The 17,703-nt window shown below is 38.3% G+C and overlaps 1 protein-coding gene across 1 annotated transcript in view; it reads left to right on the forward strand.

Moving 5' to 3' along the window:
* The first annotated feature begins 8,035 nt into the window (after positions 1-8,035).
* LOC148158060 (SRC kinase signaling inhibitor 1-like) overlaps positions 8,036-17,703 on the forward strand; it is a 60,761-nt gene continuing 51,093 nt past the window's right edge. Inside the window, exon 1 of the mRNA XM_088007670.1 lies at positions 8,036-8,159. Within this exon, the coding sequence (XP_087863796.1) occupies positions 8,084-8,159 (76 nt within the window). The 5' untranslated portion in view covers positions 8,036-8,083. The remainder of the gene's footprint in view (positions 8,160-17,703) is intronic.

Genomic DNA, 17,703 nt, shown 5'->3' on the forward strand with positions numbered 1-17,703 from the left:
TTATTTAAAATCTCTGTGAACTGAATTTTGGGGTTGGTGTAATGGATCGTAAAAATTAACATAAATGTCTGGCGAATATCACATTATGTGTACTAAATCGTATACTATGTATACTGCTATATTGCTTTTTTAAAGGAATAAACAACTTGATGATATATTAATCGAATGAAATGCCCCTGTTTGTGGAAAAAATTTAATTGTTGTTTTTCCTTTTAACTTCTTCAGGGTTTAAATTTTAAAGGCTCAAAGGGGCTACATTTTGTAATCTGTCATAAAAACAATGAATTAACATTCTCTTCACCTTTTCAGTGACATTTATTGTCCATCAGATTGATGTTCTGTCCCTAGGTGGGGGTTTTATAAATGGACCTGTCAGATGAAACAACCTTTAAAGCAATACATTCACCATTATTAAAATTAAAGTAGTGCTCAAGCAACTGTTATTACATGCAACAAACTAATCAGTCAGATTATTTTTCTGGAGACTCAGTCAATCGACACATTTTGCCTCTAAATGGATGACTTTTACATGTGATAACTTGTGCTTGCATCATTGTAATAGCCTTTTTACTGACAGGAAAAATCTATAAACCTCCTCCACCACCAGTTACCTCCTCCCAGGGGAAACCTGTGCTGCAGCATTATTTTTCATTGATCTGGTTCAATAAAAGGACACTGAAAATCAATTGTAAAGGACAGGAAAATAATTTATTTATTTTAAGCTACAGATGGCTACTCTGCATGTATCTGGCCAGCCTATGTTTTGATATAATGTCTAAATCCATTCTGCTCTGACTACATTTATAACATTATTTGTCGCTCTTATTCTCTGGCACAATGAAGTCACAGAAGGTGCACAGCAGTGAGCTTTCAGCTCAGCCGGTGTTTGAAATCCTGACCGTACAACCCACACATACACGTCAAAGTAAACATAGTTCACCAGTGACTAAACTGCACGATGTTAACAGACTGGTCATTTCTGGACTTTCAGATTGCCATGGAAACACACGATCTGCCAGCTTCATCAGCTTTTGATTAAGACTGAGGCCAAGAAAGCCTCGGTTCCATCTAAATGGGTCCAGATGAAAATCTAAATCAAGTTGGATGACTTTATTTATTTTGAATAGAGAATGATTCAACTCTGCTGACCCAGCTGCTTTTAAAACTCCCATTTTATTGTTTTTTTTTTTTTTAAATCTTCCTCCAAATAGTGGGATTGTTACTGCTTCTCATCAGACATATCAATACATAGTATTTTGGTGTTTTTTTTAATCATTCTGCTTCTTCAAAAATGATGTCCTAGAGAATAACCATCCCTTTACTGATTAGCATGTCTCCATGGATTTATAAAGGACACTCCACATTTATTGGCACTCCTAGTAACAATGTGTAAAAAGTTTTGAAAAAATTATTTCACATTAAAAATTGCTATAACTCTAGCAGTTAACCTTTTGTATTTTTAAAATTTTAACTTCCCTAATAAGTCCTTTCACTGTATACATTGTGAAAATAAACTGGGCAATTACAAGTCCAGTTATTTTAAACATTTTAATCATTTGACAAGATTAAGTGACTCGCTGTGTTTTTGGTACAATTTCCCGAGATATGAAGATGAACACACATTTGCCTTAATAAACTCATAAATTATTTTCATCCTTTGCCATTTTTAAGAGTGGCTAATAGATAAGAGCCTGTGTGTCACATCATATCTATAGCATAAGAAATGCAAGAAGCCATAGATTACAAAAGAAAAAGGTTTTTAATCGCACCACTGAGATACATATTAATGTTTCAGTGACAGCTGAATTTACATGAATTGTAGGAGGTGCAATTAAAGTTACTATTTTTGGCACTACTTTGTCCTCCTGCTCCCCACCACAACACACTAAATAAAGGTGGCATAAAAAGGTTAAACGAGTGGATTCAGCGGTTTTCTCACATTTGTAGGGAAAATGTGTACGGAAGAGGATTAGGGCCACTGGAAAAAAGAAGAAAAAAAATCTGACTTTAATCTCAGAATTCTGACTTTAATCTCAGAATTCTGAGATTAAAGTGAGAACTGTTTTTTTTTTCAGTGGCCGCAATCCTCTTCTGTAAATGTGAGACAACGGAGAAATAATAAAATAAAATGGAATAAAACAAAATAAGGTGTAATAAAATAAATTCTGTAGAAAGCTGCATTGACTTTTTTTTTTTTTACTTTTTAGCAAGGATTTGTTGCGAAATGTACAAGTCCCAGCATTTTGGATTTAAGAATGAGGAAAAACTAATGACTATTCGTTATTATTAAACATGTTTTGTAAAATGTTTGTAAAACAAAATATTGAAAAGACTATTTTTTCTGGGGAGAAACAAACAGACAATTAAAGCCCCATGGTAACTGGGAAGTAAAACTGTTTAGGAATGTGTCTTGAGAAAGGTTCATTAACTGAACATTGAACAACAGAACCAGAGTAAGTTTCGGTACACACTGGGAAATTATTTCTATAACGTTTAGTAAAAAAGCGGATATCTGTTAGCCTAACTGTTGCTCGTCAGAATATATATTTAAGATTTGACACACGTCAGGTTTAAACAGCATTTCAAATCAAATGTTTCTGCACTTTTACATATTCGGGGTAGGTATTGTTTTTTGTGCTAAGCTAACTGTGAGCTAATTAGCAAGCAGCTGTGGGGATGGAGCACGAGGAGAGGTGCCGTTGTAGAATAACGGCACCTCTAATTTAAAGTTTAATTTTCACATTTAAAGTAGAGCACTTGTGTTTTAAAGGAAAAGAGAAACTGTAACAGAGTAATGTGTTCGAAAGTAAAACAGGTGCGTATCGTCTTGTTTATTGCAGCGTAGTTGATATTTATTATGAAAGTTGCATAATAGTGTTCAAAGTTAGTTGAATACATTATAGTATTTTTTTTAAACCCACGTACATTTCATCTTAAGTTGTTTAGTGTGAAGTTTCATACAAATTTCTAAACACATGATAAAACCCAGCGAGACTACACACCTTAAAGCTGCTTTTAAGCTGTGCATCTAAAGCAGTTTCTGGCAGTAGTCTGAATTTGGCTTACCGACTCTAAATGTATTTATTTATTATTTCCACAGGGACAGTTGGTGTAAGTGAAAACAACAGAAGACATGCCACAGAAGGTATTAAAATAGTTAGGTGCTTAAAAGTTGTTTTCTTAATCATTGGAAAACATTCAGTTTTGGTTTAAATGTCAGATAAAGAGGGGTGAGAAAATTATTTTACTGTACCAAAGAACTGGATTTAGAGGACTTAAAATAATACCTTATAAAATAGTCCTTTCAACTTTTCCCCATTTTCTCACATTACAATCACAAACTTAAAAGTATTCCCTTGCGATTTAATATGATTGGCCAACACAAAGTGTCAAAACACTGTAAAGTATAAGAAGAATTGTGGAAGTCGGACAAAACAAATCATGGATCCTTTTCCTTATGTTTCACAATTATACACGTTGTTGTGTTGGTCTGTCTGTATTGAAGTTTAAATAAAATATGTCAAAAGGTTCTGGTTGTAATGCGACATAATCAGAAGTGGTATTTTGAGTGGTCTCTGAGTTGAAGGTTACCCTGACACACATGCATTTTTGCCTGTCATTTCACATGCAGCGTTTACATGATTGATTTGCTAGGAGAGTCACCTTTGCTGTTTTTCATTCAGTGTACACTAAAAACACCTTTTTGCCCTGCACACCATACTTTATATTAATATATCCAAGGCACACTGTCATTGCCAAATGCACTAACCCCTTTTCATAACCTTAGAGAGCCAAACTCCACTGAAGCGAGTGCAGATCTATTGTGCCAGAGAAAGTGCTGAAAGATTTCTAGGTCAATGAGCTCGCACTACTGAGATGGAGAAGAGGAAGGAGGACAAGCAGGGCAAACTAGGCTCCTGTTTCTCTATAGGGACGACCCAAGAATTTCTTCCAGGAACAAAAAATGGTATAATGAAAAATAAATTCAATTTTCAACTCCGCATCCTAATAATTCTCCCTGCAATATGGAGCCAAAAATATAACTGCAGATTTCATTTCACAAGAAAACTGTTGCAAAGTGGGCTCATCAACTCCCTAAAATTACTTACTCAGCAAGATGCTTCTTAGCAATGAGGTGCTTCCAACTGAGTAAAATGCAGAACCCTGCAAAGCACCAGCCCTACACAGGCCCTGCTGTTATTTTCCTAAGTAATGAGGACAGTAGTCTCACTGTGTGAACTGAAGTTTAATGTGTAATCCATGTCAGTATGTTGTTTATAATCTGAAATGGAAATTAGAAAACATTGACTTTACAATTTTATGTAAACCATCATTACTTTTGTAGGCACAGACACACAGACCGGGATCCCAAATTTAAAATGTAGACAGTGGATGTGGGGTAAATATCCACAGGCAAAATTCTGGGAGACCACATATACTTTTGTCAACTTTAACTTGCAGACTTTTCTGTTGCAGGTTTTGTTGTCCGGTTTTGGGATTTTTGGGAAAGTCTTCAGCTGACAGGTGGATGGATTCTTTCTTCGAGCCTTTGAACCAGCTGGACATGGCGCAACGTAAGTGACGAGCAGCATGATTATAAATTATTCATGATTCTCATCACTGTAGAGACTATCCGTCCTCTTGTCTCTTTGTATCTCCGACATTTGAACTTCTTAATTCTTTTGCTGCTTTCAGCTGTCATTGGAATGGACAATTGCTCCTCATTCCCAAGCCATCAAATACTGATTTGTCACAGGCCTTAGTTTTTAGTGTCTTTAGTGTCGACACCATGTCTGCACTGGTTAAAGTAAAATCTACCTGACAAAGTCCAAATTACATCCTGCAGTCAGAATACGTTGACGTTGTGTATTGAGCTTGTGTCTATATTTCTAATATCAAGAGACTGTTTGTTACTGGTGTTTAGGGAATGACATGTGTAACATAGTGGACTATTCTTTCCACCTTGTTTTGTCTTGATCTTTAAAACCATTTGCCCCTGTCAGGCCAGTTGGCTTTATAGGATATGGTTTGAAATTCACTTTGATATTATCTTGAGAAAACGAGGCATTTCACTTAGTTTGTATAATAATAAAGCTGGTTTTGTCATGAAAAAGCTTTTAACTATGCCATTGTTTTGAGATATAAAAGGTAGTTTTTTAGATACAGATTATTATAGAAGTTGAAGAAATTTTTCTCAGAATTTGCTTGAAGGTTATCCAAGAGTCCTATGACAGTAAGTATTTTCACCTTTCAAGAAAACAAAGCTCATGTTTTCTCCAGGGTTCCAACACAGTCTGGAAAAGCACAGAGTTTGGCTTAAATGTTTTCCAGATTTGGATACTTATAAAAAAGAAAACAGTGCATTGAAAAAAAAAAACATTTTTTTCTAACCTCTAGACCCTTCAGTCATCTGTCAATCTGTCCATCTTTCTCTCTGCCTGTCAGTTCATCTTTTCATCCAGCCAGCCAACTGAATGTTTTAGCAGGAACCAGTTTTAAATCCTGACCACTGTAGAAACATCTGCCATGAAATGACAACAATTTTATTGCATCTCTAGTTCTTTATTCTTTTAAAGGAGTGAGAACAAATTTGGGTCTTTAAATGTTCGCAATTTTATTCAGAATAACATGTAGAAACCCAGTATCTTGAGAAAATATCTGCCATTTTTTTAAAGATGACAGAAAAGTTAATGCGTGATCTTAGACCAAAGTAGCTTCTGTGGTCGTGTTCAGGAACCAAAATGACTTGCTTAATGTGGGGGAGCTGATGTCGCAGGGTTTTCTAAACCTTTCATCCCTTGTCTGAGTGAATTAGCCTGGCTCCTTTCGGTTCTTCAAGCAACCTGTAGTGTTTTATTGTCTTTAATATTTGACATTTTATCATAAATTCATGTGAGCTTTGCTGCTTTTTCTAATCAAAGGCTCGTTTGAATAGCGGGTAACATCCTCTAATTAAGGATTCTGATTGTTGGTGTCTGTTGTTGATAGTTTTGCTACAGCAGGACAGAGTCACTGCCACAGTGATGCTGAGGTTACTCTCCCGTGTTGCCATCCTTTCTGGATCTGTGGTTGCCATGACAATCAGCTCCAACCTCACCTTTGGGCCAGCGCTGCTTCATCATTAGCCGCTGTTATCACAACGGGATATTTCTAATTTTCCTTTCCAATCCTTCTTTTCTCAAATCACCAGCGGAAGCCCTCTCTGATCCTCGCCCTCTATTAATGCTTCAAACGTTTTCCCTCTTTCCTCCTGCAAGCTCTACCGTAGAGCCCCGTAAAGGACCATGTTCCTGAACTCCCCCCTGTCACCATATCATGAGATGTGCCTCAGGCGTGTAGCAATGCAGTGCAACGCCTGTGTCTTTAAGAGGAGAGAGAGAGTATAATGTCTAGCTGGGAGGAATGAAGAAAGGGAAATGCAAGTGAGATAGAGTGGGTGAGGGAGTGTAAATTTATCATTGGGAATAATTTTTTGTCTCATTCTACGGTGTGTGTGCAGAGCATCTCTGAACCGGCATGCTCAGTCTTCCAAAAGCTCAAAGAGTACGCCCATCGCTTCCTCACTCTCTCTCCATCTCTCACTCTCACACGCACACACACACACACACACACACACACACACGCCAGCTCTCCCACCTTCACACACACACACACACACACACGTGCTCAGAGTCACACACGCGCAGTGTTGTCAAAAGCGCCGCTGCTGGACCTTAGCCATCTCGCGAAGGAGGTTCCGGCGGAGGCAAGAGAGAGCCAGAGTGAGACAAAGGAGAGGAGGACGGTAGAAGGCGAGGAACGAATAGGAGAGAAGAGGACCGGCTTGAGGAAGGAGAGACACAGCGCTTTGTGAAGAAGAGAAAGCGAGGAACAGGAGGAGGGAGGAGTGGAGAGGAGGAAAAAAAGAGGAGGGGGAACAGGAAACGCAATCACTTTCAGCTGCAGCCGTCCGTGTCGCAGCATGGGCAATGCACCATCCCAAGGCATGTTAAACCCTCTCTCTATGCATGTTTATGTAGCAGGTATTTCCTTTGGTTCCGAGTGCCATGCCATCTAACCAGCTGGCTGTCCTCCTGCTACACTCTGTGGAGGCAGGAGGTGGGGTGGGGGGCTGGGCTAGAGGCTCGTAGAGAGCAGCATCACCTGAGGAGAGTGATGCTGGTAGATGGTATCAGGTAGCAGGTTAGCAATAAGGTGTGAGCAGTGAGGTTGCTTAATGAAGACCAGGTGGTATGAAAAAAAAAAAAAAGAAGAAAAACACTGGGTGGAGGCACCATGTGTGAGAGCAGCAACAAATGGTGGAGAGCAGAAGTAGCACTGGAGAAGCAGGTGGTGTCAGTGGGTGTGATTGTGTGTAAGGAAGAGAGAGGGACTAGTGACAGATTTTTGTTTTTTTATGTGTAGATAAGAGCAAAGTGTGAGGATTCATGTTGTGGTTGCAGCTGCTGCTGTCAACCAGATGGAAAACCTTTGGGAATTAAAGTGCTCCGATGGGCGTGTGTGGGTGTAAAAAAAAATAATACAGAAAAGACAAAATAATATTGTGAATTTCAAAAGAAAATAAGCCTTTCTGCCTCTTAATAAAAGTGTATTATAAATGGATGAATGGGTGGGTCTATCTTTAAAGAGATGCTCTGGCTTTTCCCCTGGGAACTCAATCCAACCTCTTATCTTCAATCCCCTTCTTTCCTCTTTTAATCTTGAAGGAAGTTTTGCAACATTTTAAACCTTGTTGAAAATTACTTCCTGGACAGAGCCAAGAAAAATCTCAGCAAAATGAGTAAAATTATATTATGGAGGAGTTAAATTTAAGTAAGAATGTGAGACAGTATGCTTAATTCATTGGAAAACACCTTCACCTAAGACATAATTAGAGGTGAAGTGAAGAGTGAAGACTTTTCAGAGGAAGAGGCAGCATCACATGGCTCAGGGAATTCATCCACATTAATTTCACTCTCTTACTTCTTTCCCTCCCCTCACCTTTTTCCTTCCTCCCCTCCTCTTTCATCCCTCGCTTGCTGCTCACCAAGGGACAGTCTCGTAGCCGGTGTTTAGAAGGGAAGCGAGACAAAAGAGAGAAGTCATGAAAGACGGGGAGAGAATGAAAGGAGGTTCAAAAGAACAGAAGATAAAAAAATGGTTTACTCGTAAATGGACGGGTAAGTTCTGATGCGGAGGTTCAGATTCAGGCAGCCGCAACTTGCTGCTAGTCTAACGGATGTGATCAGCATGGTGTGATTTTGAGATCAACAGTAGAAGAGTAAAAACTTGTCTTCTTGTGGGATTTTTCTGTTTGGTGTTAAATGAGCTTTCTTGATCTTATTTGGCTGCAGCAGAGAAGCTATTTTGTAAATTACCTTTTATTGATATCCAGTTATTTGAGTTATTTCCTCTGACTGTCTCATTTGTATGTGTAAACTCAGGAAAATCTGTTTGAGCTTCAGATTACTTGCAGTCATGGAGCCTTTTGAAATGTCCAGAGTTGTATGTGTCTGTGTGTGATTCAGTTGTGGGTTTTTATCTGAATTGTGTCTGTAGTCATTGTCTGTCTCAGGAGGATTGAGATGGATTAGCCTGAATATGCTCCCATGGGAGCCTTTTATTCCTAAACATGAACAATTTGGCTGGATGTTCTCTTCCTAGAGAATCACAGCTGTTTGGAATAATTTGCCAGGATGAAAAAAAGGAGATTTTTAAATCGCTTTGACCTGCTGTCATTACTGTTGCTGGCAATTCAAAGTACTAATTGAACATAATGCCGCCAAGGACCAATCTAATTGCATTCAAGCCACCAACAAGGCAGTAATTTGTCAAACCAGTCTCAGCTTTCCCAAGATGGTGAGTGAAGAAATGTGCTGTTTGCATTTGCAAAGCCAGGTTTTCTTCACTTCCTGTAACTGCAGAAAGGAGCATCTTTGTAGAGCAGTTGGCGATTCAAGGGTGAACCATAGAAGATTTGATTAAGCAGAAGTTGAGCTGTAATCTCAGAACTGGCCCACCGGAGAGCTATTCCTCATCATAATGCTGCCATTGTGCAGAGTCTTTAAATCATTTTAGGTTCACATATCCATGTTCCACTAAGCATGTTCAGCTGAGGTTTATACCAACACTCTTGTGTATCTATCTTCTGATCCCATATCATGGCTATGCCAAATTGATGCTTACTAAAGGGCTTGCAAGGGTTGAGATAGGTGTCTTTTAAGCCTGCATGCTTAAAAGACATCATAACATGTGAAAGGGGAGATCTGTTAGAGACAGGGATCACAGACAAGGCTGCACATAGGGTGACCGAGATCTCTTGGCTAAAATGAGATTTTTTTTTGAGCTGTTATGTCTGGATTTTGCTGCTGACATCATGTACAACACACTCATTCGACTGACTGTGAAAGAAAACTCTTTAAAGTTATTTAATATCAGTTCAAGGTTGATCTTGAATACTGTAAAGGTGTGTATTATCTAGGATGAATGAAAATGGACACCCATTTAGTAATTTTAGGTTTGAAGAAAAGTGGGAGATAATGGTGTATAGTTGGCATGTGGTGTTTTGAAACTAGCTACAGAGCTGGCCTGTTCGTAATATCATCTTTTCAGGTAATAAAGCAAATACAGATGATCTGCACTGGGTCATATATCCATCTACCATCAGATATTTATTTGAGATGCAGGGACATGACCTTTATTGATTCATATCCTATTCTCGTCTTTGTTGAAGTCTGTTTATGCTGGATCACACTGCACACAATATGAGTTCCAGGTTCAAATGTTTGTTCACTACCAAACTGTTGGTTTAAGCTATTAATGCAGCTCTTTACTGACCGCAGCACACATCAGATCTCGCTACGATGGTGAAGTCACAGCTTTGTACACATCCACCTGCTTATTCCCCAGGACTGTGCCACACAAAGCCCCATGAATCCTGCCCGCCTGCGATTGGCTAATGATGATGCAATGTTTTATGGCTGAGGAGCTGCATGTTTTAAGGGCATTTTTGAAGTAATTGACCCTACTGGGAAAAAGCGAATGCACATTTGTATTGGTGTTAAAGTAAATGAGATAAAGAAATGTTGAAGATGACACACAGATTGAACAATTTTTGTTCTGAGCCCTTTCTTTTTTCTGTTTTTTTTTTTTTTTAAAAAGAGCCAAGTTCTTAATGATGGCGCGATGAGAAAATCTCATAAGCCAAACCAGCTTTCTTTTTAGGCTCACCTCACTGATTGTCCTTTCTCTAGGGCATTTTTGCTCGTGTACTGATGGAGGGATACTTCCACAGGTTAGAATTTTTTCATACAAAATTGATTACTACATATTTTTTTAAAGTCACTGTACTTGTCTTGTACTCAGCAGGGATCCCCTCTAATTGAAACAAATGATGCAAAAATCAAAGATTAAAATCTTTATCAATGGCTTGTACTTTTACTCAGGGGGTCTGAGGCATTTATGACGAGACTCACTGGGCTGCAGTAGTAAGCAGCACCAGCAAGCTCTCAAGGTCATTAATGATTTAGTGGTTTTAATATTACATGCATTTATCAAAGAAACTTCTCTCCATGCCACAGCTATGTTCATTGTAGTTTGATTGCTATGCACAACAATAATTAATATACAGTGTGTTGTTTCATATTCTATCAAATCAGTAAGCATGTACATCTTTGAAGTAATTTTAATTCTCACAGATTATCTGGAAAGGAATGCTACTGTACATATTATTTTAACATTTTCAGGGCACAGACTGATATTTTATTGTTTATAAAATTGGGAGCAGTTAAATGTCAGTTTATTTTCACCCTTATTAATGTAGAAGGGACAAAATATTTGGAGAAGTAGTAAGCATTACTTTGGTAAAAAAGGTCTTTTTTTATTTTTAAGAAAATACCAGAAATGGACAGGTTTTTTCATGGCATGTTGCATTTTAGCGCCACCAGAGGAGTAGATGAGTTGCCATTTAAACAGTAGTTGTCTGAATCTAGGAAGGATTTAATTATCTTTCAATACCCACATTTATTCTGTTAAGATGAGCACCAAGCACCTTTTATGTTGCTTTTTATGAAATAAAATCCTCTGACTTACATACATTTCCATTTGTCGTGCATTTGGAGAAGGTTTTCACATTCACTAATTTTGAATGTGAAAACCTTCTTTTACATTTGTGTAAAAGCTTTGTGGCTTTTTAATCTATGCACACATCAAACATACTTAAATATTAATAAGCATTAAAATAATAAATTATATTCTACTTTTAAAGCAACCAAAGTGAGCTTTACATAGAAGACCAGAATAAAAACATAAAACAGGCAGTCAAGGGTCAAGTTTAAGAGGATATTGGGAGTGTTTTTTTTTTTTTGTATATCCAGAGATTAAGTTTTGCGAAGGTTGACAGGAAGAGGATTATAGAAGTTTGAGGTTTAGTGACTAACAGCTCTGCCACCTAAAGTATCCATTCCTGTGTGGCAGATGGAGAGTGGTCCAGTTCCAGTCGATCTGAGAATCTCAAATTAAATGTAGGGATAAAGGAGGTCAAAGGGGCACCGAGGTGTAAGGCAGTGACAGGATTTGTAGGTGAGAAGTAGAATTTAGTAACAGATCTGAGACCTAACTGGAAGGCAGTGTTGCTGAATCAGACCTGGAGTGATGTGTTGCCAAGGTTTGGTGTGGGTGAGAAACCTGGCAGCTGAGGTTTGGATCTGCTGGAGCACTTCCAGAGCGTCATTAGGTAACCCAAACAGACACTGTTGCAGTTTTCCGGATGAGAGTTTATGAAAAAACTTTCTTTTAGTATACAAATGATGGCCAAAGGCTTGAGATGGAAAAAGTTGTTGTTCTATAGGAAGTCAAGGCTAATCAAAGGTTTAAAACCTATTACCATCTGTAGTTAGAAGCTGTGAGATATTGTAGGAATGTATGTAAAGGTTGCCGTTTGCATTTTGTTCTGTGTAGCAGGCGTGGGTAGATATTGTATCTCACAGTCTTATAATATTGAGTAAAAATACGTGTATCTGAGTATTAACACAAACATGTATAACTTGATATAAGTTATTTTGCTTAAAGCAGATATGCCCACTGCTGTTAAAATAATATCATTTTGATTAAAAAGCTTATGAAGCCATGACTTCGTCTGGTCTTCTCCAAATTGCTTTGAGTCATATAAATCTTAGAATATGAAACCTTCTGACTGAATCTCTCTCTTGTTATTATAAAATGATACAATCCTGACTGACCTAAAACAGGAAAAGTTTGGTCTGACTTAATGTTGATGATGAAAGTATGCCTGTATTCAACTCTGTAGTTTTTCACTGTGAATATTTTGTAACATCTACACCGAAAAGATGACGGCTCCTGTGGATTATTCTTCTAAATGAAAGACAGGAGAGTTAAGTAGAAAAGTTTGAAATAACAAGCAAGAGCAACATAGACAATATAAAAAGGATATGTTGCTTTGTGTATTATTTCTGCTAAGCTACAATGGAACCATGGATCTCAAATTGGTCTTTCAAGTTTTACAGATGGCAGGTTAAAGTTGGAACCCCTGTTTTTTGTCACCTGTTATGGACACGATGGACATGGATATCATGTATCCCCACATCTTAATCAAAGCACAGCAAGATGGTGAACATCTATGTCGTTAAAAAACAGCACACAGCATGATGTGCATCATTTCATGAGCTCTGGGAAAACGACACTCCTATTTGTTGCCATTTCCTGCTTTGTGTTTTGTGGTGTCACATCTTCTGTTTTAAGGTTCCAGGACTTTGTCACCCAGTAAAATCTTCACTACTTCCTCAATATTTAGCTACCCACCAGACCTATTCGTTTGGCCAATCCAAATGAGATTCTGGGGACATTTGCAGAAACAGCTGATGCTGAATTAATTTCTTGCCAACACCAAGAAGAAAGAAAAGTGTTGGAAGACTTCATATAACAGATTTGATAAAAACTTTTGGATCAGTATCGGTGTATTGACATAAATAAAAGTGCATAATTGTCCTCCAGCTGTTGTCCTCTGCAGGGGTATAATCACCTCCTGTCAGATGGTGATGTTTGTAAACTAATCAGGTTAGATGGTCTCTATAGCTGCTAATTTGGCTGGAACTGTTTTGAAATAGAGAAGATATTTACTCCATGATCCACTGTGGAAGGCTCTGACATTTCAGTGCTATTTATGAGAAAAATATTTACCTCCCTGCTCACTCAGTTATGTTTTTGCTGCAGCAGCCTGATGGAAATGTCTGGTTGCTCATAAAACTTCCAGCTAAAATCCCTAAAATAAATTTCTGATATGTGAACATTTTCTGTTGTGAAACTAAGTTGTTAAAGCAATACTTTGTGCTGCAGAGAGAGGGAATAAACATGTTTGCAAGTAGAGATGTTGTTTTTTTTAGGACAAAATATTGAGAATGCCAAATCCAGGCTTATTACAGCAAATTCTGCTTTTGAAAACATATATTGTGATAATGCTGCCTGGAAGTAATTAGAATACATCTCAGCACTATTTGAATGCAGTTTCTCTGATTTTCTGCGAGGATATTTGGCACAATTCAGATCAATCAGTGAAAATCGAGATGATAACAAGCAGAATATCCAGATTTAGCTGGCAAAAAAGTGGTCATTTTATCTCAGAGCTAAAGCATTTTTGCATCAATTAATAAGCAGCTTCTGTCTATTTGAGGTCTTTGCATAACTTGGGCTCTGCAGAGGTTGGAAGGAAACACCAAGCTGAATGATTGAAATCCAACATAATGGTGAAATTCAGACTTCACCACATATGTGAGACTGCATATTGTCTCCTCCCCTCCCATCATCCACCCTGCCCGTGGCAATCAGTGTGATGATTGACAGCAACCACAGCAATCCCACTGTCAGTATTTTAAGGCTACCAGTGACTTCTTACTCATTTATTTTCAGCCAGATTGCTGTAACTGAATGGAGATGTCAACTTTCAGTGCTGCCCTGTAGCAAAGGGTGTTTACGTGAAGATGTTTTTGAAGATGCTTCTGAAAATTGTATCTTAAATAAATGCAAGACATCTAACCACAATCTCTACATTTGATACCAAGGTGCACTGTAAAATGTAATTGCCCTTTGGTTCTCCAATAAAGGGCATCTAACTTTGCTATGTCTTTGAGTAAGCACATCTAGTGCTCATTTTTTAAGATTGTAACAGGCACGCGGTTCTGCAGGGATGCTTTTAACCTTTTTAACTAATCATGGGTTGTTGCAACAGTTGTCTTTGGGTTGCGCCTGGAGATTTAACGCATATCTTCTGTCAGAGCGGTACAGTCTGTTAAATCTTTTTGGCATCAGTTTGGCTTCCTAATTGCTTTTTCTTACTCATGCAAACCCCATGTAAGACTAGAAAATTAGACACAATTCCCAGTACAACATGAAGCCACTCCCATGCCATGTTATCAGACACACACTTGCAATTTCATGCAATTTAGTGGAAGAACAGCTTCTATATTTAGATTGTTTTACATTGTGTTTCAGTTGGTTTTGGATTACAGTTTCTAGGTTTGCAGGAGTAGTGTTTGCTTATATACTGTATGATTATTGATTTTAGGCTTTTACTGATTGATTTAAACTTTAGCTTTTTTCTATAATTCATTTTTCAGTGAGACAGCAAAGAGAAAAATGTGAAGCCATTTCAGGATAGAAGTAAGCTACAGTAGACCAGAAAGTGTCCAAATCCCTTGAATAATTTTTTACAAGACAATCATAAGCTGAATTGTATCTAATCACGATTTCACATCACAGGCCATTTCAATCTAGTGCATATTTGCCAGATTAAAACAAGCAAAATTTGTTGTGTTTTGATTATTTTTAATTGTTCTTTGGCTAAAAATGGAAAAACACAGATTGGATTCGCCAAATGAACACAGCACAAATTTATGGAAATAAGTCTGTGCTCAGTCCCTCCAGAATAATTCTACTACCACCACTTTTGAAGTGTGTTTCCACCTGCTGGAACATCTAAATTTCCCCCAAGCTTAATCAGGTAGATTGATGGACAGCATCTGTGAACATTTCTTTCAGTTCTTGCAATAGATTACTTAATTGAATTGAGGTATGGGGTTTGATTGGACCATTCTAACACACAAATGCTGCATTTGCAGGGTTGTTACCTGCTGGAAAGTGAACCTCTGCCCCACTCTAAAGTCTCAGCAGCTTTTCTTCCACAACTGCTCTGCATTTAGCTCTTCCAACTTCTCATCAACTCTGACTGGCTTCACTATTCCTGATGAGAAAAAAATCATCCCTACTTCGTGATGCTTCCACCACCTTATTTAGCAGTGAGAGTTGAGGTTATTCTCACAGCTAAATAACCTCAGTTTAAGGGAAATGGGAGTTTTGGATGAACACAAAGTGTGTTCCTTAATTCCACTGTCCAACAAAGACCAGATCAGTGAAGTTCACTACTACTTCACTGTCATATCAACAAATTCTCCCACCAGAGCTGGGGATTTCTGCAGCTCATCTAGAGTTATAATGGGCTTCTTGGCTGCTACTCTGATTAATGTTCTCCTTTCCCACCCTGTTAGTTAAGAGGTCTGTGATGTCTTGGTAACTTTCCTCCACACTTGTATTATGTTATTTTATTATTTAACTCTTAAACGAAACTGCTCCTGTCACATCCGGTATGTTCCTTGGTTCTGCACAATGTATCAGTGTTCCCTACGACCTCTGAAGTTATGTGTGGTAGGCATTAACCTCTTATACCCCCAGGGGGTATAAATAAATTTAAACTTAACATTTTGGGCAAAACCTTTATGCGGAATAGTTTTTGAAAGATCAAAGCCTCTTTTAGCGGATAATAAAAAAAAAAAAAAAAATTTAAAGGCACGTGGAGCCTTTGTTTACAGAGCGAGCCGAGGTCCCGTGGCAGCTGGACCCACCAGTGGGTCCGTCGGGTTCTAGGGGTTAATGTATATGTATGTATTTGTACCTTGTTATGCCAACCTTTCCTTCAGAGGTTTCATGTGAGCCTCACCTGGTGTTTTGTTGCACCTGAAATAGCTCTGCTCATGCTCTCTGTTTGTAACATTCAGTGGAAATGGGGCACGTAGTATCAGATACACCTGTTTCCTCTGTGCATGGGATGGCAGTGAGTTAAACAAAAAGGAGATTGTGTTGCACTTTTGTATTTCTCACAAGGTTGTGTTTTATTACACCAGCAAATCTGTGGTTATTATTAAACATTTAAGATCAGATGGCAAGTTTAAAGCGTTTAAGGGAAGTTGAGCGGATTCCTTTTAGAATATTCTGGATTCTGAAAGAGGGGAGAATTTAACTGAGCTTAAATTTCTGTACCTCTAGGCAAAGCACTCATTTCTGGCAGCTGTTATTTCACAGAGCTAGAGTGCTGGTGAACTGTGAAGCACTAAAACGCTTGAAAGGGGAAAACAGCTTGAACCAAAAATTTTCCCAGAAGAAAGGGGGAAAAGTTAAACTTGGAAGACGGAGAGGAAGTAAAGCAAAGTGTGAGCAGAAGTGGTAAAAGTCTTCTTTCCTCCCAGGGTGTTTCCTCCTACGTTCCTCTTCCTTTGCTTCAGATTTTCAATTTTAAAGATGCTCAGGCAGGAATACAAAGCAAGGAGTGCTCTGATGATTCTGGGCAGATTATCCTCCGTCTGCCTCTAACCGAATCCAAAAATCTCTCAAATCATTCTGGTCCTGGTCTCAGTAGACCTCTTAACCATCTCCCTCTTTGCTCTTCTTCTCTACTTCTAGACTAAAATTTGATTTATTACTGGTATCCCTTCGCTCACTGAAGCATATAATATGACTCTAAATCCATTGGGCTTGGCTCCATGTTGGATTTCCATCTTTGCCTTGCCCCAGTCAAAATTTCAACTTTCATTATGTAGACTGTCAGCATATCAATCTCCCAAATCAGTCGTGCAGGTCAGTTTGTCTGTATCATTTTTTGCAATTTCTCTTTTCTATGTGATTGCACATTATCTGCATTGAGACCAAGCTCTGCTGCAATTCTCTAGATCACTTTTCATTTCCTTCCTCATTTTCCCACCAGGAGCTAACTTTCTCGCAAGAAAACCAATTCGCACGTTATCGCTCACTAATATACATGTAATAATGAATTTAAACCGGCAGAGAGACAGATAAGGATTTAAATTATCCAGGAGTCTAGCCAAGCTTTTAAAAATGTGTGTATTTAACTTTCTGTAGCTGCAGGGGTTCAAAGCTTGCATGTGAGATTCATGCATGAAGCCAAACCTCGCTGCCATGAAGTATTAGAGCAGTGAGTATGAAAAGGTCAGATCTGTTATACGCCAAAACAAACCCGTTATATTCTGCTTCACCTGGTGCTGCCTTAGTGTTGCATGCTTGGTCTGAGAACACATATATTTCTTCATAGATCAGCAACAGAAAAAGTTACTTTTTGAAGGGTGGGTGGAGGAAAATACTTTGAAATTTATAGTTATTAGTACAACTTCGTTATTGTTACTGATTATACTAAGTCACTTCCCAGTTATGATTTCAGTTGGAGAGATATGCTTTTGAATCTTTTGACCTTGTTCAATAACAGACACTCTATTGATGGATGCACACAGATGTAATCCCTGCCGAAGCCAGAGCTCATCCTGGAACCTGTAAGAAAGGTGACTGAAGGCTGGCAGAGTTTTTCCTCTTTCAAAACTGTTTATTAGAAATGCAGCCAACTCACAATTACAAACAGGTTTTGGGGAA

The sequence above is a fragment of the Poecilia mexicana genome, unplaced genomic scaffold (assembly GCF_051168715.1).
Source record: "Poecilia mexicana isolate PSO_F unplaced genomic scaffold, ASM5116871v1 scaffold_8, whole genome shotgun sequence".
Classification (NCBI taxonomy): domain Eukaryota; kingdom Metazoa; phylum Chordata; class Actinopteri; order Cyprinodontiformes; family Poeciliidae; genus Poecilia; species Poecilia mexicana.